The sequence below is a fragment of the Mustela erminea genome, chromosome 19 (assembly GCF_009829155.1).
Source record: "Mustela erminea isolate mMusErm1 chromosome 19, mMusErm1.Pri, whole genome shotgun sequence".
In the NCBI taxonomy this organism is placed as follows: Eukaryota; Metazoa; Chordata; class Mammalia; order Carnivora; family Mustelidae; genus Mustela; species Mustela erminea.
Genome location: NC_045632.1, coordinates 955,750 through 982,624, shown reverse-complemented (window position 1 = coordinate 982,624; position 26,875 = coordinate 955,750). Strand labels below are relative to the sequence as shown.

General features: G+C 52.6%; 2 protein-coding genes across 7 annotated transcripts; one reads left to right on the top strand and one right to left on the bottom strand.

Annotated features, from left to right (window-relative positions):
• Positions 1-230: 230 nt before the first annotated feature.
• PINLYP (phospholipase A2 inhibitor and LY6/PLAUR domain containing) lies at positions 231-4,843 on the bottom strand. The gene is made up of 6 exons (XM_032325714.1): positions 4,629-4,843; positions 4,372-4,518; positions 3,071-3,187; positions 1,069-1,221; positions 711-854; positions 231-499 (listed from the first exon to the last, which is right to left on the bottom strand). Exons 2-6 carry the CDS (start codon positions 4,439-4,441, stop codon positions 321-323), a joined length of 663 nt encoding a protein of 220 aa, XP_032181605.1. The 5' UTR covers positions 4,442-4,518; positions 4,629-4,843; the 3' UTR covers positions 231-320.
• Positions 4,844-5,500: 657 nt separating this feature from the next.
• XRCC1 (X-ray repair cross complementing 1) lies at positions 5,501-26,822 on the top strand. Of its 6 annotated transcripts, none has more exons than XM_032325694.1 (17): positions 5,501-5,790; positions 6,112-6,204; positions 14,940-15,050; positions 21,252-21,410; positions 22,285-22,359; positions 22,455-22,560; positions 22,786-22,895; positions 22,970-23,081; positions 23,269-23,524; positions 23,821-23,937; positions 24,127-24,220; positions 24,356-24,488; positions 24,840-24,894; positions 24,989-25,128; positions 26,030-26,120; positions 26,366-26,498; positions 26,603-26,822. In XM_032325694.1, exons 1-17 carry the CDS (start codon positions 5,689-5,691, stop codon positions 26,714-26,716), a joined length of 2,001 nt encoding a protein of 666 aa, XP_032181585.1. In that variant the 5' UTR covers positions 5,501-5,688; the 3' UTR covers positions 26,717-26,822. The 6 variants fall into 6 exon arrangements, with proteins under 6 accessions (XP_032181585.1, XP_032181586.1, XP_032181582.1 ...); XM_032325695.1 differs by having other exon boundaries at positions 5,504-5,739; positions 26,423-26,498; XM_032325691.1 differs by having other exon boundaries at positions 5,593-5,739.
• The last annotated feature ends 53 nt before the right edge of the window (positions 26,823-26,875 follow it).

Here is a 26,875-nt window from a genome sequence, read left to right as displayed (position 1 = left end):
TGGTTTGACCCAAAATCTCTGCCTCAGTTTGTTCATCTGTAACATGGGGATAATAATACCCACTTCACAGAGCTGTTGGGATTCTGAGGTACAGCATGGAGAACGGTCTGCACAGCAGCCCGGCATGGAGCACTCCTTTAATAAATGCTAGGGTCTTCTCTCCCTTCCTTGCAAAGAGGAGGTTCCCGAGGGTTAAGTCCCCCGCTTCCTGCACCCTACCTTTCTGAGATGCAACACATCACAAGAACTCAGGCTTGCTTGATTAACCTGTTTAATGTATAGGCACATGGGGAGTTGGAGGCTGGGGACACATGGAGACCTCAAGCCACATATTCCTCAGTTCTTCGCTCCACCCTGCCAGGAGGCTGGGGTGCTGGAAGGCAGTCGGCTCGGCGGAGGAAGTAGATATAAGAGGCTGAAGGCACCTGGGCCCCGGCTTTGGCATAGCAGGCACTCTCGGTAGCACAGCCCCGAGTGGCAAATTTGGGGTTGATGAGACCTGGGAAAGGGGGGATTTCAGAGTGGAGTCAGCCCCTAACCCCTTCTTCCTCACCACCCAGGGGGCTTCCCCACCATTACCCCCCTTTCATGCCCCACTCCGCATGCCCTCCCCCAGATCCCTAGAGCCACCATCTCCCCTAGAACCTGGCAGTATGGGCCTCCAGTTCTGGGGCCCTGTCCCCTTGTCTAGAGATCCAGGTTCGCCTCACCAGCCTGCACGTTGCCAGCGAAGTAGACACAGTGGGTTTCCTGGCCAACACAGCGAGCTGACTGGGTTCCCGGACATGTCTCCTGAAAGGGCGCCACACAGGCTGGGCACTGGAGGCCATTCTCCGTCCGATTATTCTGGGGAGCTGGGGATGAGGGTGGAAGGTAAGGGGCAAGGGGGATGATGAAAGCCTTCCCTCACCTCACAGCAACCCCTGGGGGGAACATGGGCTGCGAAGGGACACTGCCTCTATGGGTAAGGAAACTGAGGGGTGAGGGTCAGAGGCAGGTGGGGGCGCACACTGCGGGCCCTGGGGGTGGGCTGGAAGCCAGTGCTGTCGTGGCTGTGCTGGCACTCACGGGGCACTGAGCCCTGGTTGCAGCCGTCACTCTGGCAGCAGCGGGTGTTGGACACCATGTAGTCCTTGGGGCCCATTGTGGTGGACACGAATCCCGAGTAGCAGTCACTGTACTTCATGCAGGCCTTGTAGGTGTTCAGTGAGTGGCGGCCCTCTGAAGGATGGGGAACAGGAAGGGAGGGCTCAGGCACCAGCTGACCCCGCTCTAGCATGGACCCCAGCCAGGGGCAGGAGGTTTGCCCAGTCCTGCACTTCCCACACCCTGCAACTGCCTAGGGAGGTCTCTTCTAGCGTCCCAAAGCCATGCCCCTTTATCTGCCTGGGTATGGTCTAGAGTAGTTTATAAGCACCCCCCCCCATCCGCTCCATTGCCATAGCCCCCGATCTGCCTTGATGGTCTCTTGAAGCTCCCCATTGCCAAGCCTAGGAGCCTGCCTGACAGGGTCCCTTCTGCCCTTGCCCGCCCCACTCTCATCTTCCAAAGGTCCTACCTATGGCTACCGCCATGCTTGTGTGAAATGGTGTCTCCCAGTCTTCTCCACCTTCCCCTGCAGCTTCCGAATGCCTTCCAGCAAACCCTGGGAGAATCCCCTACCCAACACCATATCCTCTAAGGTGGTCTCTTGCTGCCCCCACGTCTTGGTTGCAGTGGTCTCTTCCAGTCTCCCCCGCCTCCCTCCTCCCCACCAACTGGTGGTCTCTTCCAACCCAATCCAAGGATTTTCCTCACCACCCCCCCAAGGTGCCTAAGGTGCTTCTTCCCATCTTCCTCTCCCTGGCTCGCAGGATTCGAATCTCCTGGGGTGGCCTCTTCAAGCCCTTCCGGTCCTTTCACCCGCCTGCCAATGCCTGCTGGGTGGGTAGGGCAGCTTGCAATCCTCTATCCTACCCTCCTTACATACCCTCTCTGGTAGGTGTGGTTTCTTCCTACAATCCAGGTGGCCCTCAGTCCCTGACACCACTTTCACACCTGCCTTGGCCCCATCATTCCTCCTCTTGTGCCTAACGAATGGTCTTTTTCTGCTTTGAATGAAAAACCCCGCGCCCTCCCCACCCGTGGTCTCTCCATCACTCCCCTAGTCCTCCATCCTTTCTCAGGTCTTGGGCGGTCCCTTCCATTGTAGTCACACCCTCCTCTCCCATGTCACCCACCTGCCTCCCCATCTCCATTTACTTATCTTCACGATGATTTGCTTCATACTTCAGCGTTATCTTTCCGCTCCTACCTGGTGTGGTCCCTTTTATGTCTCTCCCTCGATCTCAGTGTCTCAGTATCTCCTTCTCCTGTCAATAATGGTCCCTTCCTGGGTGCCTGGGTGGCTCAGTGGGTTAAGCCTCTGCCTTTGGCTCAGGTCATGATCTCAGGGTCCTGGGATCGAGTCTCGCATCAGGCTCTCTGCTCAGCAGGGAGCCTGCATCCCTCTCTCTCTCTGCCTGCCTCTCTGCCTACTTGTGATCTCTCTCTGTCAAATAAATAAATAAAATCTTAAAAAAAAAAAAAAAAAAAAAAGAATGGTCCCTTCCAGCCCGCACCACCCCCACCATCCCCAGGGCGAGGGGGGGCTCCTCCTCCTGTTTTGGATGATTCCTCCCTCTCACCCTAAATGGTGAACCTGGTCACATTCTTCCCAACCCACTGTCTTCTATTCTTCCCTTCCCCCGGGTCTACCTCCCCGCTGTTACATTCTACCTCTCACCTGTTCTGTTTCCCCATGTCTTTTTCTTCCCTCGCTTCCTCCCGCCTGACAAAGTCTCTACATCTGCCCCCACCCCCGCCCCCCACCCCATCCAACATTTTGAAGAGTCTCCTTTCCCGAAATCCCTGAGAACAATGGCTTCTGTCCTCCCATTGAATTCACTTCCTTCCACTCACTACCTCAAGATCGTCTTTCCCTCTTCCTCCCACATGAGCGCCGTGATGATCCCTCCCTTGGCGCGGAGCTAAATTCACCCGTGAAGGCACTACCACCTCCCCAGCGGGGGACGCCAGGTCCTCCTCGTACTTGTGCACGACTCCCCGACGATGACCACGCATGCGTCCTGGCCGGCCTCGCAGACCTTCATTTTCCCGCTGCAAGTGGGCCCGGAGCCCCTGCACACTTCACAGCTCAGCGGGCACCCTGCAGTGTAGAGAGCCAGGCCGTCAACATGAGGGGCGTGGCCAGCGGACCATGAGTGCGACTTCAGAATTCAAAGGGAGATGGGGCAAAAGGGGCCGGATTTGGAGTCCTGAGGGAGGAGGGACAGGTGTCTCCCTAATTGTTCATGGGTGGAGCACTGACGGCTGTCCAGGGAACTGTCCAGTGCTCTGGCTGGGACGCGGTGGTGAAGCCAGCAAAGCTGCTTCCAGGGGCGGGAAGCGACTCCACCAGGGAGCCTGTTTACCTAATTACAAGGTTGGGGACTTGGGACGCTAGGGTCCTCTGAGAAGGCTCGGGGACAGGGAGGGGTCCTGGCGAAGGTTTCCATGGGCTTTTGTGAAGCTTCAGGTCCAGCTGTTTCTTTCTTTCTCTCTTTTTAAAAAAGATTTTATTTATTTATTTGACAGAGACACCGCAAGAGAAGGAATTCAAGCAGGAACAGTGGGAGAGGGAGAAGCAGGCTTCCCTGCTGATCAGGGAGCCCAATGCGGGGCTCGATCCCAGGACCCTGGGATCCTGACCTGAGCTGAAGGCATATGCTTAACAACTGAGCCACCTAGGCTCCCCATGGTCCAGCTGTTTATTGGACATGAGAACAGGTGTAGGTCTTGGGAATGGTAGGAGCTCAGGCAGGGGAATCTGAGGCTGGGTTTTCATCCCAGATCAAGAAGGGAGAGTCAAGACGAGGAAGGCAGAGTGGATGGACTCCTTGGTCCTAAGAGAGGAGGCAACTGGGGGCCCAGACACCTGGGTCCTGGGGAAGGTGGAGCTTGTCTGAATTCCCGCATCTAAAGGAAGGGGGGCTGGAGTCTGAATTCTAGAATCCAGGGAGAAAGGAAATCTTTTCTCCGCCATGCTGCCCACCCCCCAGCTTTTTTGCCCCCTTTCTAGTCATGCTGTCGTCCAATTCCTAGAATTCATGTCTTGTTTTGAGAATTTGCTTGGGGAAAAGAGGATTCAGAGCCCACCAAGCTCCCTCTTTTCTCAGGGATCAAGTCCCATGAGCTTTTGAGCTTTTCTTCCTTTGGGGCCCTAGGCTTTCTCTTCCTTTACTCTCTGCCTTCACCTAGATCTGAATTCTCAGGACACCACCTCTTTCCCTCTCCAGGACCTTGCTGAGTGCTCTCTCACGGTCCTCATGGTCCAGACCCCTTGTCACTTACCCAGACCCAGGAGGGTGCAGAGCAGTGTAAAGGCCAGCAGGAAGGTCACGGGTTTCACGGGAGTCCTCATGGTGAGTGAACCTGTAGTCCCAGGTCCCCAGCCCTTATAGGAAGCTGAGGAGGGGCGGGTCTGGATCCACCTTCACCCTGGGGTGAGAAATAGCTGAGGTCAGATCTCAGGGCAGGCCTTTGTGGCTCTGGGTTGAGGATATGGGACCAGAATCCAAAAGGGGCATGGGCATCTCATGCTCAGCCACCTGCTCTGCAGGGACCCCAGGACTTTAGGCTTCTAGACGCCTCTTCCATCAAGGCCCAGAAAGTCACTTCTCTGTTTTCTGGCCTGAAGTCCAAGGTCAGAGTCGGGTCACTTGATTCCCTGTAGGAGTAGGGTGGCTGCTAGGACTGAGATCCCCTCTCTCTTCTCTCTCTTTCCAAGGAGGCACCCAGCGTGGGTGGGGCCCTATTTGGGAGCGCCCAGCATGTCCAGGCTCGTTCTGCGGGGATTAGGCGCCCTGTCTCTCTTCCTCCTTCGTGCGCTTGGCTATATTCCCTGTTCTGTGTTTGGGCTGTCCCCAGCTCCAACCCCGCCTGGGGCTGCACCTTTGGGTCTCACGGGGACCGAACTGAGGGATGCCTGTCAACAGGCAGGGGCGGGCGTGGTAGGAGACAGATGCCCACAGGTCACATACTGGGAAACTGAGGCATCGGAGAAAGCATTCTAGCTTGGGTGTATCTGGTTTGGATGCATACTTTGGGTCTTACTTAGGTCTTTGATCCACTCTTTCTTAGCCTCAGGCATAACCCTGGAGAGATCGGATATTTTGTTCGCGTGTGCATGACTGTGGGGGTAGCGGGGAAGAGTGTTAAGAGTAGGAACCGCTGGAAAGGATACTGTAGCGGTATGCACGAGGCTCCCTAGGAAAAAACCAGTCACGTCTGCGTGCTCCTAAGGCTTCAGTTTGGGCGGTGACTGCATCGTCCAATGAGAATGGCGAATTTTTTCTAGGGGCCAATCCCGGAGGCTGCTTCTGTTGCCAGGCGCCCAGAAAGCAGCGTGTGAACGTCGACGGGAGGCGGGGCTTAGAGGAAAGCCCGTTGCTAGGGAACTAAGAGCCCGGCTTCGGAGAGGCGCGACTGGGCCTGCGCGGCGTCGACGCGAGAGCCGGCGCGCCGCGGTTTGAAAGGCCCGAGGCCTGTGCGCTTGCGCACTTCAGCCCGCGCAGGGGGTTACCAACACCCCCTACCCCCCGCCCCGAACGCCCCCCAAACTCGGACTTTCTTTCATCCTTCGCGCCAGGCGCAGCCCAAGACGTTGACATGCCGGAGATCCGTCTCCGCCATGTGGTGTCCTGCAGTAGCCAGGACTTGGTGAGGAGCTGGCTTGGGGGAGGTTGGAAGACGTCAGGGAATCCATGCGGGGTAACTACAGGAACTTCGGGAGTGTGAAAGGGAACTTCATGGCACTCTGTGGCGGGTCGTGGGGGAATTCCAGGAGACTATGAGGGAATTCTGGGAGAGATGTGGAACAGGGGAACTTCCGGGCAGGAAAGGAGGAACTGGGGAGCATCCAGGAGAAACTGTTATAGGGGGACTCCAGGCAGGGTGTGGTGGGATTTACGGGGACTTTTAAATCTGGGGAAGTGCAGAGGGCTCGGGAGGACTCAAAGGAATAATCTGAGAGTCGGGGACCGAGCTCTCTTCCCTGTACCCTTACTTTCCCTTTTCCACACTTATCTCCAGACCCACTGTGCAGAAAACCTTCTCAAGGCGGACACTTACCGAAAATGGCGAGCAGCCAAGGCAGGCGAGAAGACCATCTCGGTGGTGCTCCAGGTGATCCTGCCCTCCCCCTGTCTCCTTCCTATAGGAGTCTGGAGACTCAAGGTCCAGACACTGCTCTTGAGCCAACTGGCAGTGGGTTAAGACACTCTCCCTTCTGGACTTCAGCTTCTTTATCTGGAAAATGGGCAGTGTGATTGCTGTGCCCCTTAGCAGAGGACAAAGGTGGTTCCAGGACTAGGCCAGGATGACCATAGGAATCAATGTGTGGCCCGGGTAGGTTGCTTTTATTTTCTGGGCCTCAGTTTCCTTGGCTGGAACAGAGTGAATCATTTTCAGTATCCTGCCTTTTGGATCCTGCCTGTCAGTGGGCTCAGGGTTGAAAGGTGTTTTGGAAGATCATGGAAACCCATCAGCCCCATTTTAAAGATGGGGAAACTGAAGCAGGAGTGGGGGAGGAGTGACATGGCCAGGCTAAGTGTCGTTCTAGAATGCTTGCCAGGTTCTTCCGAGTGTTCTCACCCACTCTTCATCCCAGTGCTGTGAAGTTGGAGGGAGGCACGGAGGAAAGCGTGGTTTGACCCCAGATGGTTACAGAATTCCAAACGGGCTGTTCCTGTCATGGATAAGAAACTGGTGGGAGGAGAGAGCGCTAAGTGTGTTTGAAGCATCTGCTCTGTGCTGGGTCCTGGCCTGGATGGTGTCACTGTTCACAAGCTTGGTGTGATGCAGGGGCCCTTCTCACCATCAGTCAGGGCGTGCTAAGGCTCAGACCCACATTGGTGCTCTGGATACTTCATCACACACTGGCTTTCTTGATCTTGACACTACTCCTTCTGAACGGAAGGGTCTTTGGGGAGGGATGTTGCAGAGCAAGGCTTATGGATTGTGTCAAACATTTTCTTGGTCCCTCTCTTGCCCAGTGGTTCCGAAAAAGTCTGTGCTCACAGAGCCTTTTTAAGAATTAGAGAGAAGCTGAGGATTCTCTCCCCCGGAAAAATATGTGGTCCTATAAGACTTTCTGATTTTAGACATTTAAACATCTTCTCAGTCCTTAGCAGAGTAATAATAATGAGAGCTGGCCTCGATTCAACGTTGAAACTGCCAGTTCTGGTTTTGAACACCTCACGTGGATCACCTCATATTGAATCTGTAAAAACCCCATGACCTAGAGTTTAGTATTATCTCCATTTGAGAGATGAGGAAACTGAGTCCCAGAGAGGTTATGGCACTTGTCTAAGAGCCAGTGTTTTAAACTGAGGGAGGCTCCAAAACAAACAAATAAATATGTAAACCGAGGGAGGGTACAGATTGCTCACGGTTTAGTCTTGGGACCTGGATTCAAGTCCCCGTCTCTCCCTCTTACTCATTCTGTGACCTTGGGCACATTTTTTCATTTCTCTGAACCTGTTTTCTCACCTGTCCATTGGGAATAATGAGATCTGAGCCCAGGGTCATTGTGAAAATGTGGTGACATAATGTCTGTAAACCTGCTCTGTCAACAGGTGGATGTTTGTGTAAAGGGAGGGATTCATGTTTTTATTACTGGGTTATGATTCTCCGAGGCTCTCTTAGGACCAGGTGACCCTGGGAGAATCACATTCCATTCTGTACCCCAGTTGCAATGGGAGCAGAGATACCAGAGGCAGGAGAGATGTGACAGGGATTCAGGAACCAGAGGGGCCAGAGGGCTCTCTGGTCTGGGAGACTGAGGGAGATATTGTAGCTGTCACTGAAATGGGAAACCCAGAGAAGTGGCAGCTTGAGAAGGTGATACCTTCATTTGGGATGTGCAGGTGTGCCGTGACTTCGGGACACCTGGGGTCCAGGCTGCAGTCAGAAATCGGAAGGGGCCTAGATGAAGACAGAGGTGTGGAAGTTGTCAGCACGGGGGCAGGTCCTGTAGCCTTCGGAGTGAATGGATTCTCATGTTCATTCATCCACTGAGGAATTATGAAGCACCTTTATAGGCCAAGCACTGTTTTAGGTCCTGGGGCTGTACAAAGACGCACGAGATCAAAATATGTTAGTCCTGTGGAGCTTTCACGTTAGGAGGAAAAGACTGACAAACCAATGTGGAAAGCACGTCAGATGGATGGTGAATGCTGTGGAGGAAAATTAAACCCTTGAGAGGAGAGGGGAATGCTCCAGCTGGGGGAGGAGGCAATGGCAAGAGGTTTTTCTTTTTCTCTTTTTTCTCTTATTATTATTTTTTAATATTTATTTGAGAGAGAGAGCATGAGAGAGGAGAAGGTCAGAGGGAGAAGCAGACTCCCCATGGAGCTGGGAGCCCGATGAGGGACTCGATCTTGGTACTCCAGGATCATGACCTGAGCTAAAGGCAGCCGCTCAACCAACCGAGCCACCCAGGTGCCTGGTTTTGTTTTGTTTTGTTTTGTTTTAAAGATTTTATTTGTTTATTTGAGAGACAGAGAGCACACGTTGGGGGAGGTGCAGAGGTAGAGGGAGAAGCGGACTCCCCACTGAGCAGGGAGCCAGGACACTGAGATCATGACCTGGCATCCAGGAGAAGGCCTCCCTGAGCAGGTGTCATTGAGCACAGTGAGCTGCATAGAGATCTGGGGAGGAAACAGACTCGGAGGCGACCTGGCGTGCTGGAGGAACAGCAAGGAGCCCAGTGTGAGCGCAGTGGAGCTGGGCAGGGGAGGAGGGAGGAGAGATGAGCTAATGGGGCAGGGTTGGAGGGCCCCAGTGGGCTGACGGCCTAAGAGCCCCTGTGAGTACTTGAGTACTTGAGCTTTTACTCTGGATGAGTTGGGAGCTGAAGGGCTCTGAACAAAGGACGTCCAGAAGCGGACTTAGCTTCTCACAGAATCCTGCTTCCCTTGTTGAGAATAAAACACACGGGGCGAGTGCATCATAGCAGCTGTTAATTTTTCCCACGTGAGAGACACCTGGGGCGATCTGATTGTGTTTGGCGATGCCCAATATGCATTGTGACTCCGAATTTGCCTAACGCTAATTCTGGTTCTTGTTAAGCGAGTGGAAAGGCAGACGTGTCCGGACACTGACGCCTATGGACTAACCCGGGGAGCGTTCTGCCCTGTATTGTTTTCCTCCCAACTCTGTTACGCAACATCTGGATTGCCACACAGGGTGCAACCCCTGCTCGTGACGGCCACACACACATCTCTTTTATTTGCCACCGCTGATGGAGTCTCCGTGGCTAACCGGTCAGCAGCTCCCGGAGGGGAGTTCCAGCCTCTGGGCTCACTGCTCCTGTGCTGGAGGGCATGGCTGGGATGGGGTCCAGGTAGCTCTGCGGCCCCGCTGACATGTGCTCTTCAGAAGAAATGCCTAGTAGCAATGTGGCCCATGTTTCGTGGTGGTTTTTCAGTGGCTCTCTGACCACTCAGTTCGCCCTCATGGTGTTTTAAGCTGTCCTTTGCTTCTTTAATGTGTAACAGGTGTACAGTGAAGGGCATGGTTCAGCGAATCCTCCCGGACTGCAACCTTCGTATTCCCCACCCACTCCCGAGTCACAGGAGGGGTCCAGGCCCCCCACGCTCCTTCCTGTCACTGCCCCCCACAATGGTGGTAACCACCATCCTGACTTTTCATCTATTTATTTATTTATTTATTAAAATGTTTTAAGATTTTATTTATTTATTTGACAGACACAGATCACAAGTAGGTAGAGAGGCAGGCAGAGAGAGAGGAAGGGAAGCAGGCTCCCTGCTGAGCAGAGAGCCCGATGCGGGGCTTCATCCCAGGACCCTGGGATCATGACCTGAGCCAAAGGCAGAGGCTTTAACCCACTGAGCCACCCAGCTGCCGTCCATCCTGATTTTTAGTAGCGCAGGTTCATTTTGCCTCGTTTTGAATTTTGTGTAGATGGAAGCTCACAGTATAGACGTGGTTGCTGTCAATCAGCATGTTTGTTATTTCGATCCTGTCGGTGGGTGTAGCTGTGGTTGGCTTGTTCTCATTTCCGTATAGTAATACGGAATTAATAGCTGGAGAACACCACTGCAATTTTAGTAACTTTTTTTTTTAAGATTTTATTTATTTATATGAGAGAGAGAGAGAAAGAGCAGGGGGGAGGGGCAGAAGGAGAGGGAAAAGCAGACCCCCCACTGAGCAGGGAACCCTATAAGGGTCTCCATCCCAGGACCCCGGGATCACAACCTGAGCCAAAGGCAGATGCTTAACTAACTGAGCCACACAGATGCCCCAGTTTTATTAACTTTTTGAATGAGTATTATATGAATATGGTACAAAATTTAAAAGGCACAAAAGGGTTTACACCCCCTCTCACTGCTTGCTCCCACCCCCTCCTGCTCCCTCCATAGGCAGCCACTGTTGGCAGTTTCTCACCTGGCCCTCCGGGATCGCTGAGCCCCCGTAAACAGTTTGTCCGCCTCTTCCACCAAGTACATTGTATATGCACCGTTCTCCTCCTCTCCCCCACCCCCCAATTTCTTTCAAATAACAATAGATCTTGGAGCTCTACTGGCACTGGGTAAAGTTCTACCTGATTCCTTTAAATGGAGCATAACCTTGCCTTTCCTGGACATGAAACAGTTTTTTAACACCATGTTTCTTGGGAACTTTGTGAGTCTTCCCAGCCCCATTTGTTTTCCTGTCGTGAGTTATGCCTTCCTGAGAATGGTGCACGTGAACCTGGCCACGGATGACTGTCATCTCATGCTTGAGCCCGTCTCCTAACCACAAACACAACACTCATTTTTTTTTTTTTTTTTAAAAGTTGGTGTGTAGCCCAGTGTGGGGCTTGAGCTCACAACCTTAAGATAAAGACCTGAGCTGAGACCAGTTTTTGCTTAACCAACTGAGGCCAGTTGCCCCACATTTTTTTTTTAAGATAAAATTGACATAACATGAAATTCACCATCTCAACCATATAAAGCATACAGTTCAGTGGGTTTGGGCATCTTGACAGCGTTCAGCTGTTACTGCCGCTAGTTGAGAACATTTTCATCGCCCCAAGAAACCCCATCACCATTCAACAGCCTCTCCTTCTTCTCCTGCTCTCCAGGCTGCCCCTGGCAACCTCTGATCCACATTCTGTCTCTATAGATTTGTCCCTTCTGGACCTTTCACATAAACTGGATCATACACTATGACCCTTGTGTCTGGTTTCTCTCACCGAGCACGCGCTCATGGTTCCTACGTATTGTCCCGTGTGTCAGCCTTTTCTGTTCCATCAGTGGATACACCATATGGTGTATATCCGCTCATAAACTGATGGACGTTTAGGTTGTCTCCGTGTGGGAACAGAGTAGTTGGAAATTCTTTACCACAAAGAGGAAATACAAGGCAGTATGTGGGCGTGTACAAAGTAGAAGTATATATGCAGAAAAAAATCATTCACTCAAAATACAGATTGAGCCTTGTGCTTTGTCACAGAGGAGAAGTAAAGATAGTGGCTTTTTTTTTTTAAGATTTTATTTATTTATTTGACAGAGAGAGACACAACGAGAGAGGGAACACAAGCAGGGGGAGTGGGAGAGGGAGAAGCAGGGGGAAGTGGGAGAGGGAGAAGCAGGCTTCCTGCCGAGCAGGGAGCCCGATGCGGGGCTTGATCCCAGGACCCTGGGATCATGACCTGAGCTGAAGGCAGCCGCTTAACGGCTGAGCCCCCTAGGCACCCCAAGATAGTGGCTTTTTACCTCAAGGGTTGAAATAGGAGAGTTGAGAAAGAGTGTAGGCTGTAGGCAGGCAGCTGCTGGGTCAAATTTTTCTCCACCGTTAGCCATGTGTGACATGTGAACTATTTCTTTAACCTGTCTGAGCCTGTTCGCCCATCTGTAACACCGGGAGAGGTAACAGACCCTTCCTTCTAAGGTAGTTGTGTGGTGAGGATTCAGTGATGCCCGGCCCACAAAGAGCTCAGCCAGTCATGATAGATAAGAGTCATGGCCTCTAAAAGATGTCCGCATCCTGATCCCTAGAACCTGGGCAGAGAGGACCCTATGGACATGATGAAGTTAAGGATCTTGAGATAGTGAGATTAGCTTGGGTTATTTGGAGGAGGTGGAGGAGGAGAAGGAGGAGGAGACCCAGCGTCCTCACAGGGGTCCTTATAAGGGAAAGAGGGAGGCAGGAGAACCAGAGAAGGAGACATGAAGAGGGAAACAGAGGCTGGAGTGATGCCCTTGCTGGCTTTGGAGGCGGAGGAGGGGGCCACAAGCTGAGGAATGCTTGTGGCTTCTAGAAGCTGGAAATAAGGCACAGAAACATATTTTCCCCTAGAACCTACAGAAGGAATGCAGCCCCACTGACACCTGGATTGAAGCCCTGTGACACCAAATTTCAGGCTTCTGACCTCCAGATCTGTAAGAGGTACTGTTTTTAGCCAGTGAGCCTGTGGTCATCTGTTCCAGCAGCAGTAGGAAACAAGGACACCAGGGCCCCAGCACACAGTGAGAATCTGAAAGTGTTGGTTGTGATGATTCCTTTGTGACAAATGTGGACCTTGAGGAAACTACCTCACCAAAGCCACTTGGTCAGGAAGAGTAGAGCCCAATTTACAACTCAGGGGGCATTTGTTCCTTCAGCAAATGGTTGCTAGGTGCTTTCCATCTGTCCATCAGGAACGTATGAAAGGCTTTCTGTGGGAACAGTGTCAGCTGATACTTATGGAGCATTTGGTCTGTGGCAGGCACTATTCAAGGGGCTTCACACGTAGCCGTCATTTGAATCTTCACAATGACACTCACTGTTAGAAGTTGTCACTGTGCCCATTTTACAGGTTAGGAAACTGAGGCACAAGGGGTAAGGTGAAACTCTTCGCTCTAGGATTACACAGACCATACACTGTTCAGTGTTCAGGACACAGTGGGGAATGACTTAGATATTGTCTTTGCCCTCATGGAGCTTAAAAGTCTGGTGGGGGAAACAGATGCTAGACAAATGCTAACAAAAAGCATTGTTACATAATATTAAGTGGTGATAACTGAAGAAAAAGAAAAGTAGTTTAGGCAGGGGGAATGGCAAGTGCAAAGGCCCTGTGGTGGAAAGGAGCCATTCTGTTCTTGGAATGGAAGGAAGGCCAGCACGGCTGGAGGAGAGCCGTCAAGTGTGGCAGGAGGCTGAGAAGTCAGACTAGGACCTGTGTCACCGCACACTGTCCCAGGGTTCAGAGCTGTGAAGGCGGGGGGAGCCCATTCCCTCAACACCGCCTCTTTCCCCAGCGTACCTATGATGTGGCAGAGGAGTGCATGTGGACTCCAATCAGCCTTCATGAGCTCCAGGCCCCGCTCTGCCACTCACCAGCTATGCGACCGTGGGGAAGTTACATAACCGCTTCCTGCCTCCGGTGGCTCATGTGTTAAGTGGAGGTAATAATAGCCCCCGTCTGGCAGAGCGGTTGGGAGGAGAGGAGATGCACAGATTACGTGTCTGCTGCAACGTGAGCACCTCAATGTTTGCTGCAGGTGCTCCTGCAGTGTTATTTTTGTGAGTCATCTCAGCTCCTTTCAGAAGGAGGGTTATTATGACAGCCCATATTCCACACAAAAGGAAACCATCGCTCAGAGAGGTTGCGTGGCCCCCAGGCTTGCACAGCTTGGAAATGGCAGGGTTGGATTTGATCCCAAGCTCGCCTCCCCCGAAGTCCAGGCTCCTTCCTCCCTAGTAGGGATGTTCCTGTTTGTGGCAGCAGGTAGGCAAAGTCTGGGCGACCTCTCGATGGGGGGTGATGGGGCCGTCCGGAGCGTCAGATGCTCCTGGCGCGGTGGACCAGGTACCTTTGAAAGCTGTGATGGCTCGTGATTCTAGAAGCCAAAGAGAAGAGCCTGAAACTGGAGAGCAGACTTGCGTCAGCCGTTCCTAACTGCCTTCCACCCTCACATGGCTTTCTGTGCCTTTAACTGTCAAGACAGGAATGGCAGAGCATTGGTGGGGAGCCTTCCTCCACATAGATTACTCTTTTCTTCCTTCAGAAAGTAATTATGGTGGGGCGCCTGGGTGGCTCAGTGGCTTAAATCCTCTGCCTTCGGCTCAGGCCATGATCCCAGGGTCCTGTGATCGAGCCCCATATCAGGCTTCCTGCTTGGCAGGGAGTCTGTTTCTCTCTCTGCCTGCTGCTCCCCGTGCTTGTGCACTCTCTCACTCTTGTTCTATCTCCAATAAGTAAAATCTTTAAAAAAAAAAAAAAAAAAAGTAATTATGGAGGATTGACTGACAGTGCCTCCTGACCAGCTGGGCACGGTGCCTCCTACATGCTGTGCAGTGTGGCCTGGTATTCGCGTGTGTACTCCTGGAGTGGGGGATTTTCCCCATTTTACAGATGAGGATACCGAGGCTCCAAGAGACTGGCTGAAATGGCCATTTCCGCAGTGTATGGCAGAGCTGGGATTCAAACCCAGGAATCCGTGGTGAGCAAAACTACACCAGGCCCGTACCCTGAGGGAGCTTCCTCAGAATCCTGTGTGACCAGGGAGACGGGACAGAGGTGCCATTTGAATGCATGGTTACTTGAATGAAGTCGGAAGCCTGGCAGATGGTGTCAAGGAGAGCTCCAAGGTGTCAGGTTCCACATGGATCTGGCAGAGTCTGGAGGTGTTGGGGAGGCAAGCATGGGGGCTTATGCATTTACCCAGGGAAAATTTTCTGAGCTCCTACTCTGGGCCATGCCGTGTGCTACGGGGGGGACATGGTGTCACTCCTCGCCCTGGCACCCACAGTCACTGAGCTGACATTACAAGGAGATGTGGCGGCCCAGTGGGGGGTCATCCCTCTTCTGAGGTTCCTCAGTGAGGCCAGGGGCAGCGCAGGCACTGACAGTGGCTCTCTCCCTCCCGCAGTTGGAGAAGGAGGAACAGATACACAGCGTGGACATTGGCAATGATGGCTCGGCCTTTGTGGAGGTGCTGGTGGGCAGCTCAGCCAGAGGTGCTGGGGAGCAAGACTACGAGGTAAGCAGGGCTTTAAGATGGGCCCCATGCTAATCCCTGCCCCTGGAGCCCATCACCCCTTTCCCCCTGGGGTAGGTGCCAGGCTGGTGTAGAGATGAGTCACACTGCCCTCTGTCCTCTGGAGGAGGAGGCACAGGTGAAAAACTACACACCGGGGTAGAGACCCACATTTGCATCGGGGGTGGGGGCATAACTAGACATACTTGTCTGGTCTAAGGGACAGCCGCTGCTTGAGAGCAAAACCGCTCTTCTCTGGTCCCCGAGGTTCTCACAGATGTCCTGGCAAGTTGAGGTTCCGCATTGATTGGGATGCCTCTGTTAGTCACTTCATATGGGACAAATGTTTACAAGAAGCGATGCTTTTTGCTCTATTACAGATATTTTTATTTTTTATTTTTTAAAGTTTTTATTTATTTGAGAGAGAGAGAAATCAAGTGTGGAGTGGGGGAGGACAGACGGAGAGGGAGAAGCAGACTTCCCGCTGAGCAGGGAGCCTGGCATGGGCTCGATCCCAGGACCCCGGATCATGACCTGAGCTGAAGGCAGATGCTTAACTGACTGAGCCATCCAGATGCCCTTATTTTATTTTATTTATTTGGGAGAAGGAATGTGCCAGCTTGAAGAGCTGGGGGCTGAGGGAGAGGGAAAGAATCTCCAGCAGACTCCCTGCTTAGCTTGGAGCCGGACATGGGGCTCTGGCCCAGGACCCTGAAACTATGACCCAAGCTGGAATCAGAAGTCGCCACTTAACTGCCTGAACCATCCAGGTGCCCTGCCCTGTTATAAATATTTTAAAAGTTGGTACGATCTTTTCCCTACTGGTTGAATTCATTAGAGCTGTGTTGGTGAGACCATAGTTAGCCAGCTGTTTAATCCACAAAATGTCTTGGGGTAGAAATAAACCTACTTGAAAAAGCAGGTTTACAATTTAAGTAAACAGTAAACCAGTTTTCTACGAGATGAGTTTTTTCCTTGCAGTGAGAAATTGTTTTTAGTTGAAGTATATTTTGTGTACAATAAAATGCACAGATCTTAGTGTACAGGTCAAGGAGTTCTGACAACTGTATGCACCAGTGTAACCGGACCCCAAGTCAGGACATGGAGCAGTACCAGCATCCTGGGGAGGTCACTCGCACCCCTTTGCAGTCATGTCCCGTGCTCCCACCTTTGCCAGCTCAGGCAGCCTCTGGTCTCTTCCGTCACTACAGACTAGTTTTGTCAGTGGTAGAATTTCATATAAATGGAATTTGCTCTTTTTTTATGGCTGGCTTTTTTCACCATGTCCTGATTTTCGGGATTCTTCCATATTGCTGAGACCACAGTTTGTTTCTCCATTCTCTTGTGGGTGGGCACAAGCTGCTGTGAACATTTTTGTACAAGCCTCTTCATGGAGATCTCTTCTGGGTGAATACCTACGAGTGCAATTATGTTCTCTTAGGGTAAATGGATGTCTTAACCTTACTGGACTTGACAGTTTCCAAAGTGGTTGTACCATTTTACGTTAACCTCAGCGGAAGCTGAGAGTTCTAGTTGTTCTGTATCCTTACCTGTCCATGATGTTGCCAATTGTTAATTTCTTAAATTTCAGCCATTCAGATGGCACATTGTGGTATTTTATCATGGCTTTAAGTTGCATTCTCCTGACAAGTAATGACATCGTGTAACCTTTCATGTACTTACTAGCCATTCATTTATCTTACTTTATGAAATATCTATTCAGGTCTTTCGGTTTTTTTTTTTTTTTTGGTCCTGGATGTTAATCATGGGCTTGTTTATTTTTTTCTTTCTTTTTTTTTTTCAGATACATGTGTTGCAGATTTTTCCCCCAGGCTGTGACTTGCCTTTTCATTATCTTTAAAAAATTTTTAATTAAAGCATAATTACCATATAGTGTTATAGTAGTTTCAAGTGTGCAATGTAATGATTCACCACTCCTGTGCCTTACTCAGTGCTCATTGTGGTCTGTGTACTGACCTTTCCATTATCTTAACAGTACCTTTTGATTGAGCTGATGAAGTCCAATCAAGGTGTTTTTTTGTTTTTTTTTTAAGTTTCTTTTTCTCTTTCTTCCTTCCTCCCTCCCTTCTTCTCTCCCTCTTTCTATGTTTCTCCTCTTTTCTTTTCTGTCTTACTGCTAAGTGCCTTTTGGGTTCTGTAAGGAATATTTGTCTGTCCCAAAGTCACGATACTCTTTGTATTAATTTCTTATCACTGCTCTAACAAATGGCACAAACTCAGTGGCTTAAAGCTATAATACAAACTTTCTTACAGTTCTGTTTGTGGGCTAAAATCTTAGTGTTGGCAGGGCTGGGTTTCTTCTGGAGGTCCTAGGGGAGGATCCATTTCCTTACCTACCGCAACTTCTAGAGGGTGCCTGCATTTCTTGGCCTGTGGCCCCTTCCGTCTTCAAAGGCATCTGCTTCCGTCCTCACTTCTCTGACTCTCCTGCGTCGCTCTTCCTTATAAAGACCCTTGTGATGACACTAGGCCCACCTGGATAATCCAGGCTTATCTCACCACCTCAAGATACTTAATCACAGAGGCGCCTGGGTGGCTCAGTGGGTTAAAGCCTCTGCCTTCGGCTCAGGGCATGATACCAGGGTCCTGGGATCAAGCCCCATGTCGGGCTCTCTGCTCCGCGGGGAACTGCTTCTTCCTCTCTCTCTGCCTGCCTCTTTGCCTGCTTGTGATCTCTGTCTATCAAATAAATAAATAAATAATCTTAAAAAAAAAAAAAAGATACTTAATCACATCTGCCAAGTCCCTTTTGCTATGTTCACAGGTGCCAGGGAGTAGCACATGGACCTCTATGGGGTGCCATGATTCTTCCTACCGTCATCTTCTGTGTTTTCTTCTAGAAGCTTTATAATTTTAGATTTTACATCTCTGGTCCATCTCAAATGAATTTTTGTATATTGTGTGAAGTAGAGGATAAGGTCCTTTATTTCTTTTTCTTTCCTTATTTTTTTTTTTTTTAAGTTTGTTGAAAATATTCTAAAAAAAAGATTTTCCTGGGGTGCCTGGCTGGCTGAGTCAGTGGAGCATGCAACTCTTGATCTCAGGGTTGTAGATTCAAGCCCCACATTGGGTATAGAGATTACTTAAAAATAAAATCTTTAAAAAAATGATTATCCTTTTCCCACTGAACTGTTTTGGCTCTTCTATTGCAAAGTGATTGGCATATATGTGTAGGTTGATTTCTGTACTCTCTGTTCTGTTTCATTGATATGTACGTTTATCTTGGTGCCAATACCACACTGTCTTAATAGTAAATACTGAAATCAGATTGTGTTGGGCTGGCTTCTATCTTGGTCTTCAGTAGTCTCTTGACTATTCTAGCTCCTTAGCATTCATTTCCATGTAAATCATAAAAACAGTTTGTCAATAACTTTATTTATTCCGTCTTTACAGAAAAGTAGTACAAAGGATTCCCCGATAATCTTCACTCAGATTCCTCAGATGTTAACACATGGGTACATATTTTTCAGTGAACTGAAAGTAGGTTGCAAACATGATTCCACATTATCCCCGTACACTACAGTGGGTATTTCCTAAAAAGAGAGACATTCTCTTACTTACTTAATAAATAAATAAGAAGCCCCAGCAGCCTTCCTCATAACATCACATTGGCCAGCTGGGTCATGTGCCCGACCCTGACCAGCCACTGGCAGAGAGAATTGAACTGCTTGGACCAGGCATGGCTCATCCTTCAGTATTGGGCACACAGGCCTTCCACTCTTTTTCAGAACTGCCTTGTCCGTTTGATTCTCCTTGTCCCTCATCATACTGTCAGGATCTCCATTTATTTCTTTAAACTATTAAATGTACTTTTTTATTATGTTTGATAATTTAAATGGATGCAGCCTTGGTAAGTCGGAGTCCGCAGTTTGTGGTTTCTGCTGCTTGTTTCCATATGCCTCACTGTGTGTGTGTGTGTGTGTGTGTGTGTGTGTACTTCTGATCTTTGGGAATGTGTCTGTGGGGAATGTCTGAGGACCTGGTTTGACGTACATTCCTCCAAAAAGGATCTGCCACCGCATGGGTGATCTTGTGTACACAGGTCTGCTGGAGGAAAGATGTTAGGGTTTGAAGCCGATGGCCAAGCCAAGAAAGAGTTCTCGAGACGTCTTTGGTGCAAAAAAGCTGGTTTTATTAAAGCACTGGGACAGGACCCAGGGGACAGAAAGAGCTGCACTGGGGTCATGAGGAGTGGCCCATTATATACTTTCAGGTTGGAAAGGGCTTAAGGATAGTGTAAGCCTCCCAGGTATTTTGGAAACAAGGTTTCCAGAATCCTGAGGGGGCTAGCTATTGTTAAGAAAAAGGTCATTTATTTTAGTAAAAACTCAGTCCTGTGACTCTTCAGATATATATCAGTGAGTCACAAGCTTGGCCGATGACTACCAACATATATCTTGGGGGACAGAGATAAAGGACGCTTCCAAAGGAGTTTTTATTTGTTAAAGTACACTTAGAGAGGGGCACCTGGGTGGCTCAGTAGGTTAAAGCCTCTGCCTTCAGCTCAGGTCATGATCTCGGGGTCCTGGGATCGAACCCCACATCGGGCTCTCTGCTCAGCGGGGAGCCAACTTCCCTTCCTCTCTCTCTGCCTGCCTCTCTGCCTACTTGTGATCTCTGTCTGTCAAATAAATAAATAAATAGTCTTTTAAAAAGTACATTTAGAGGATCCTGGGGGTCAGGCTGAGATGGCCTTTTGACCTTAGCAAAGTATTAGCATTGAGGCAGCTGAGTTCCTAGAGGAATGTCACTCTGCCTGTCTCAAGGACTTGTCAGTGGGCTGGCTGTAGGTGGTAAGGAAATTGAAGAATTTTTTTTTCTGCCTTTGTTTCGCATATCAGGACCACTTAAAGTCTTCAGCTTGGGTTTTTCCCTGCAGATAGCTCATATGAATTTTGTGCTCCAAATCCTTGAGAGTACAGACTTGTGCTTAGGAGTCTTCCAGATCTCTGTTGTTCTCCAGAGCAAAGGCCTCCCACCGACTCACTCCACAAGGCATTTTCCCCTCATTTACTCACGGAGAGTGTTGCCCTTTGAGGAGGCTCAGCTCTGTTGGAGTTGGGTGATGGTCCGCGAGGAGCTACTGTTCTTCCTTGACCAGAGAGCCCAGGCTTTATCTTCTGTTCCCAACCACCACCACCCCCCGCCATCCATTAAAATTACATTCTCTGGTACCCAGAGTCAGCACCCAGGCAAACACCAACCTCAGTGCCACCCGCCCTGTGGGTCAGGGTCCTGCCAAGAAACTGAAACCACACCAGTTACTGTAAAGAGAATTTAACATAACGAATTAGCAACTATATATTGAACCCAGGAGGCAAGAAGACTCAGGTGCAGTGTAGAAGTAGTGCAGGGAGCAGCTGCCACCCCTTGGGTGGGGGGAGCAAAAGGACATGGTTGTAATTCCTGAAACCTCAATGTTTAGAAGCTCGGAAGTGGGGTTCACAGAGCTGAAACGCAGACCTGCTGGAATCCCTGAGAGGGTCCGGATGATACCAGCTCTGCAGATGTTAAAACACTGAAACCAGATTCCCCTGTGGCCCTGGGGAGGGCTGCTGCCAAAGCAGAAGCGTACCAGGGGTGATGCTTGCAGGGGCCGCCAGAAGCCAGAGCTCAGAAGCACATCTCTCCTCCCTCCTTTTGCTTCTCGGCCTCTCTGTGGCTCCCCCTACTGGCAGGGCTCCTGGGAGGGAGCGGCTGGACAGGAGCCACGTTCCTGCCCAGTGCTGAGCCCCAGGAGAACCACTTAGAGCTGGTGCAGCTCTCCTAGCCCCCTGGATTCCGTTCTCCCGGGCCTGGCCTCCCTCGTACTTGCTCTGCTTTCCATGAACTCAGCCGTGCGTTTCCAAAAGGTGTTTGAACATTGTGCCAGCCATTGTGATTATTCTCTAATGGGAGGGTCCGTGGGGTGGGCTCTGTGGCCAGCGAGAGAAGAGCCTGTGGAAGAACTGGGCTGTGGTTTATGGAGACCTGGAAGTGTAGGGATCCCCGGTGCCTGTGTCAGGGGGGAACTGACCGGCGGCCCAGAAGCAGGGGAGAAGAGAGGCTTTGAGGCATGTGGGGGTGCAGGCCAGATCTGGCGACTCTCTGGACCCTGCCCAGGCACCTGCTTTCTTCTCGGCCCCTGGGAGTTGTCATTGAAATCAGCCAGTCCTGGTTCTCCTTCAGTGTTTCTTCCCCCAGGTCCTTCTGGTCACCTCGTCTTTCATGTCCCCTTCTGAGAGCCGCAGTGGCTCAAACCCCAACCGCGTTCGCATTTTTGGGCCCGACAAGTTAGTCCGGGCAGCAGCAGAGAAGCGCTGGGACCGTGTCAAAATCGTTTGCAGCCAGCCTTACAGCAAGGTACCTGGGGCGGGAGCTGGGGGCGCAGGGTCCTCGGTCCTGGGCCAGCATGGAGTCCCAGAGGGCTGGGAGGATGGGGCAGCCGGTCTCCTCCGGGGATCAGGAGGAGGCTGGTTCCCAGAGGTCACTGAAGCGGGTTTGTGATCCTTCCCATAGGTGATTCCCTAGAGCATGTCTGGGAAGGGTGCACTGCAGGATCTCAGGGGAATGGGAGAAGGGGGCAGCTGACTTGGCACAGGAGCAGTCTGACAGTTACCATCATGGGATCTGGAGTCAGGCACTGGGTCCATCACTTCTTAGCTGTGTGACCTTGGGCAAGTGGCTTAACCTTTCTGGCCTGTTTCCTGCTCCTCGTAGGGTTGCCGTGAGGTAGGGATGCTAAGCTGTGGTAACAGTGAGACTCGAGTATGTCATGATACCACACTGTGGAAGTAGACTTCTTCTTGGGGTCCTGTGTTGGGGGATGTTTGGCCGGTCATCCAGGGACCTGGGCTCTGCGTCCAGCCGGAAGAGTGGAAAAGCGCCTGGAGAGCATTTCTGTGTTCCAGACGTGGCACTCAGTGCTCCCTTCCCTTCTGCAGTTAGGAATTTGGGCGTGCAGGAGAGGATTCTGCTCGGACCCTCAGCAGCCTCTGCTGCTGGCCACGCGGCTGACGGAGCTGGTGCATGTAGAGCTTACAGCTAAGCCCGGCCCAGAGTTAGGGCTCACTAGCAGCTTGATGTTATTATCATCCTCATTGTCCTCTGGGCACCTCCCTAGACATGTTTGTCCATAAGAGGCAAAGAGCCATAAAGGGTCTCCCCAAGTGACAGGGGTTCGGGGCCAGGCCTCTGTCTTTGGCCAGACTTCCTGACACCATCCCTTCGTTCCCAGGACTCCCCCTATGGCCTGAGTTTTATACGGTTTCACAGCCCCCCAGACAAAGAGGAGGCAGAGGCCTCACCCCAGGTAAGCTCTACCCGGCACCCCCCAGAGCCTTCTCCCTACTGCTTCACCCCTGCCTGCCAACAGCCCCTCACTGTGCTGACCTTGTGAGACCTTAGAAGGTGACCAAGCTTGGCCAGTTCCGCGTGAAGGAGGAGGATGAGGGTGCCAACTCCCTGAGACCCGGCGCCCTCTTCTTCAGCCGGATCAATAAGACGCCCCCAGGTGGGTGTGGAAACTTGAGTCCTCAGTGAGCCCAGGGTTGGAACCTGGACGTGGGTCTGAGGGAGAAGGAGCCTAGGGACTCCTGAATCAGAGGGAGGAGGCGGCTGGAGGCCTGGAGGCCAGATCACTACTGGGCTTTGGGAACAACACTCTGTCCCCTGGGTAGCAGTGGAAGGGTCTCAGGGCCCAGCCCTCTTACCCCGGCTCCACGTTTTCCCTCGGTAGCCACAGCCAGTGACCCGGCAGGACCCAGCTACGCAGCTGCCACCCTGCAAGCCTCTAGTGCCGCCTCTTCAGCCTCTCCCGTCTCCAGGGCAGTAGGCAGCACCTCCAAGGTGAGACTGTCAGACCCTGGTGGGGTGGAGAGGGCGGAGAGAGGCTAGAGGCTCAACTCATCCCAACATCTCAGCCTCAGGAGTCCCCCAGAGGGAAGAGAAAGTTGGATTTGAACCAAGAAGAAAGGAAGACACCCAGCAAACCATCAGCCCAGCCCTCACCACCCGCTGTCAAGAGACCCAAATGTGAGCGCTGGCTTCGTTGTTCTCAAAGGGGCCTGTGCTCTTCTGTCCTCGGAGAGGAGGGTTTGGGGACCTGGACGCTCGAGTCTGAGGGAGGAGGGGGCTGGGGGCAGGACCCATGGGTCTGGGGGAGGAGGGACTGGGTTTAGTCCCAGCAGTACTAAGTGAATCCACTCTTTGGCCTCCCCAGTGCCAGCTCCCACCCGCACCCTGGCCACCACCCCAGTCCCTGCCCCAGCACGAGGCACAGTGCCAGGAAAGTCCCGAGAAGGCACCGAGCCCAGGGGACCCCGAGCTGGCCCGCAGGAGCTGGGGAAGATCCTTCAGGGTGTGATGGTGGTGCTGAGTGGCTTCCAGAACCCCTTCCGCTCGGAGCTCCGGGACAAGGCCCTAGAGCTGGGGGCCAAGTATCGGCCGGACTGGACTCCAGACAGCACCCACCTCATGTAGGCCTGCGCCCTCCTCCCCACCTTGCCCCCCCGCCACTTCCCCATCTCCTTCTGACTCCTCCGTCTTCATTTCTCTTTCTCTCTGTCTACTCATCTGGCTGTCTCTTCAGTTGTCTGTTTCCTCTGCGTTTTTTTCTGATTCCTACATCTTTCCCTTGGTCTCCGAATGTCTTTTTCTGTTTCTCTCCGATCTGTCTCTGACTTCTCCTTCTTCCCCCATCCTGTCTCTCTCTCCCTTTCCCTGCTCAGACCACACCTGACTGACCACACCCTCCCCTCTGCTTCCCCACCAGCTGCGCCTTTGCCAACACCCCCAAGTACAGCCAGGTCCTAGGCCTCGGAGGCCGCATCGTGCGGAAAGAGTGGGTGCTGGACTGTCACCGGATGCGGCGGCGACTGCCCTCCCGGAGGTGAGGTCTCTGTTGCGGCTGGCTGCGCTGACCGGCGGCTTCAGTGGGGTCCTTCCAGAGCTGGAGGCCAGGGCATCCTGAGTGATTACTAAATGCCAGTTGCTGTGGCTTGCTGAGCGCCTGCCCCCCGCCCCATCTCCCCTGGAAGATACCATATGCTGTTTGTCTGAGCTCATATTCCTGCCCTAGGTACCTCATGGCAGGACCAAGCTCCAGCAGCGAGGACGAAGGGGGCTCTCACAGCAGCAGCAGCGGGGATGAAGCCCCCAAGCTTCCCCGGAAGGTCCTATGCCTCCTGCCCTGATGTGGGGAGGGTGCGGTGCAGGGGGCCCTGGGTCCACCATGGCACCCCAGACTCTCCAGCCCTGCCTTCTGCAAGAACACACTCTCACATGCAGGCTGCTCCCTCCCTCTGCAGCGTCCCCAGACCAAAACCAAGCCCCCTCAGGCAGCAGGACCCAGCTCACCTCAGAGACCCAAAACCCCAGAAGAGGCCAAACCAGCCTCACCAGGACCCCAGGAAGACACTGACACTGATGGGGAGCAGTCAGGTCAGAGACTGAGGGGCCTGGGTCTGAGGGAGGAAGGGCTGGTGTCTCAGGTCTTCAGCTTGAGAGAAGAGGGGGCTGGGGGCCTAGACTCCGGGGTCTGAGGGAAGAGAGGGCTGGGATCCTTGGGTCTGAGGGAGGAGGAGGGGCTGGGGGCCTGGACTCCCAGGTCTGAGGGAGGAGAAGTCTGGAAACCCAGATTCCTGCATTTAAGGGGGGTGGGGGTCCCAGATAACTGCACCTGGAGGGCAGGTGAGGTCGGCAGTTAGCATGCCTATGTCCGTGCCTGGGCCGGAGACTGGGAGGGAGGGTTACCAAGCACGTGCTTTGCATTGACTAAGCTCCCACTCACAGAAGAGCGGGGTAATGCAGCAGAAGATTCTGGGGATACTGAGGATGAGCTGAGAAGGTAAGGTGGGGCTCGGGGTTTGAGGTGGCCCCAGGCTTGGGTGGAGGGGGATCTGGTCTGAATGCTCTTCCCCCACCCCTGTGGGCTCTCCCAGAGTAGCTGAGCAGAGGGAGCAAAAGCAGCCCCCTGACCAGGGGGAGAATGGCGAGGACCCATATGCAGGATCCACAGATGAGAACACAGACAATGAGGGTCCCCCAGAGTCTCCCGAACTGCCGATTCCCGAGCTCCCAGGTAGGAAATCCCTCCCTGCCTCCCGAAGTGGGATTTGTCTTTCTCAGTTCTCAGCTATGATCCCCCAGCCAACCCTCAGATCACAGCTGCTCCCCATGACCTGTGACTTGTCTCCCCACCTCCTTCCCCTGTACTCCCTGCCTCTGCTTCCTTCTTGTTGCCTTAGGAAACAGGCATCCATCCTCCCATGCCTTCCCTCTCTGTTCCCCCTCCTGAATTCCTGCTGTGACCACATCCATCACAGCCCAGTGCTGGGCATGTCCCCCTTTGGCTTTCCACTCCAGTACGAACGGCACCTCCCTCACCTGCCCTGCAGGCTCGGTTTCTTCAGAGTGGGAGGTCACCCAGGTGCACAGATGGCATGGGCACTGATCTCTGTGGCCACCTAGGTGGTGATGGCATTGCTGTTTGTCACCCCAACACAAAGGCAGGGGGTGTGGGATGGGGGCAGGGGTCAGAGCCTTGGTCAGCAGAGCATAGAGGGAGAAGCTGGGCAGCCAGGGTCTGAGCAGAGGGGAGGGTGAGTGGTGATTGGAAGAGGCCGTGTCCATCTGGCTCCTTGTGGGTGATGGGCAGGAAAGCACTTTGATCCTCCAAAGCTCTAAAAATGGCATCGCAACTTCATGGTTTGGAGAACCATGTTAAAGTGGAACAAAGGAAAGAGCCGTCCTGAAGGTCAGAGCCCGAGAAGGTACCGGAAAACACCCCACTCCCGGAAAAAGGTTCTGATGGGCCTCGCTGTGAAGCACCGTTTGTCCTGGACCTCTCTGCCAGGGTTGCGTGAACACCCTCCCCAGCGCCGGCCTCCTTCTGTCTTGCTCTGAGTGTTCTGCGGCTCCTGCCTGGGGCTTCAAAATGCGTGGGGGCCTCACACTTGGCTCCTCCACCCTCTCCCCTGCAGACTTCTTCCAGGGCAAACACTTCTTTCTGTACGGAGAGTTCCCTGGGGATGAGCGGCGGAAGCTCAGCCGCTATGTCACAGCCTTCAACGGGTCAGTGCGCAGGGGTGGGGGCAGGGGTAGGGAGGGGCGTTGCTATCTTGTGGGAGGGAAAGCTAGCGGGAGCCAGAGAAGGGGCATACATGCAGGGTGGGCACGAGTAGCTTTCCCTCTCCTTCTCATCTCTAAAACGGGACTCTCCCGGCCCCCCTTCTAAATGGAGTGGCAGTGGTGGGAGCCCTTGGCATTGTGGCTGTGGCAAGGCTGGCACAGGGGAGCACCGTGGGGGCCCGCCGCAGGTACCTTGGAGAATGGTTGAGGACACCGATTCTCCGCTTCTCTCCGTGTCCTGCCAGGGAGCTTGAGGACTACATGAGCGACCGGGTCCAGTTTGTGATCACAGCACAGGAGTGGGACCCCAGTTTTGAGGAGGTAGGTTCCAGAGGGGGAGGGAAAGGGACACCCAACCTGCCCTGTGTCACCTCCCTCCTCTCCTTACTCACATGTTCCCATATGCACCCTGCCCCACCTTGCAGGCCCTGATGGACAACCCCTCCTTGGTGTTTGTCCACCCCCGGTGGATCTACAGTTGCAACGAGAAGCAGAAGTTGCTTCCACACCAGCTGTATGGGGTGGTGCCCCAGGCCTGAAATATGCGCTTGCACGTGTGTGTTTGCATGTGCGTGCGTGTGCACACGTGCGCGCACGCACACACACACACAGATGAGCTTAATAAAGGTGACCTGGTTTGCTGCAGCTGCCCCTCTTACTTGAAAGTCTCCTGAACCTCCTTGAGGCTCCCAGCTTTC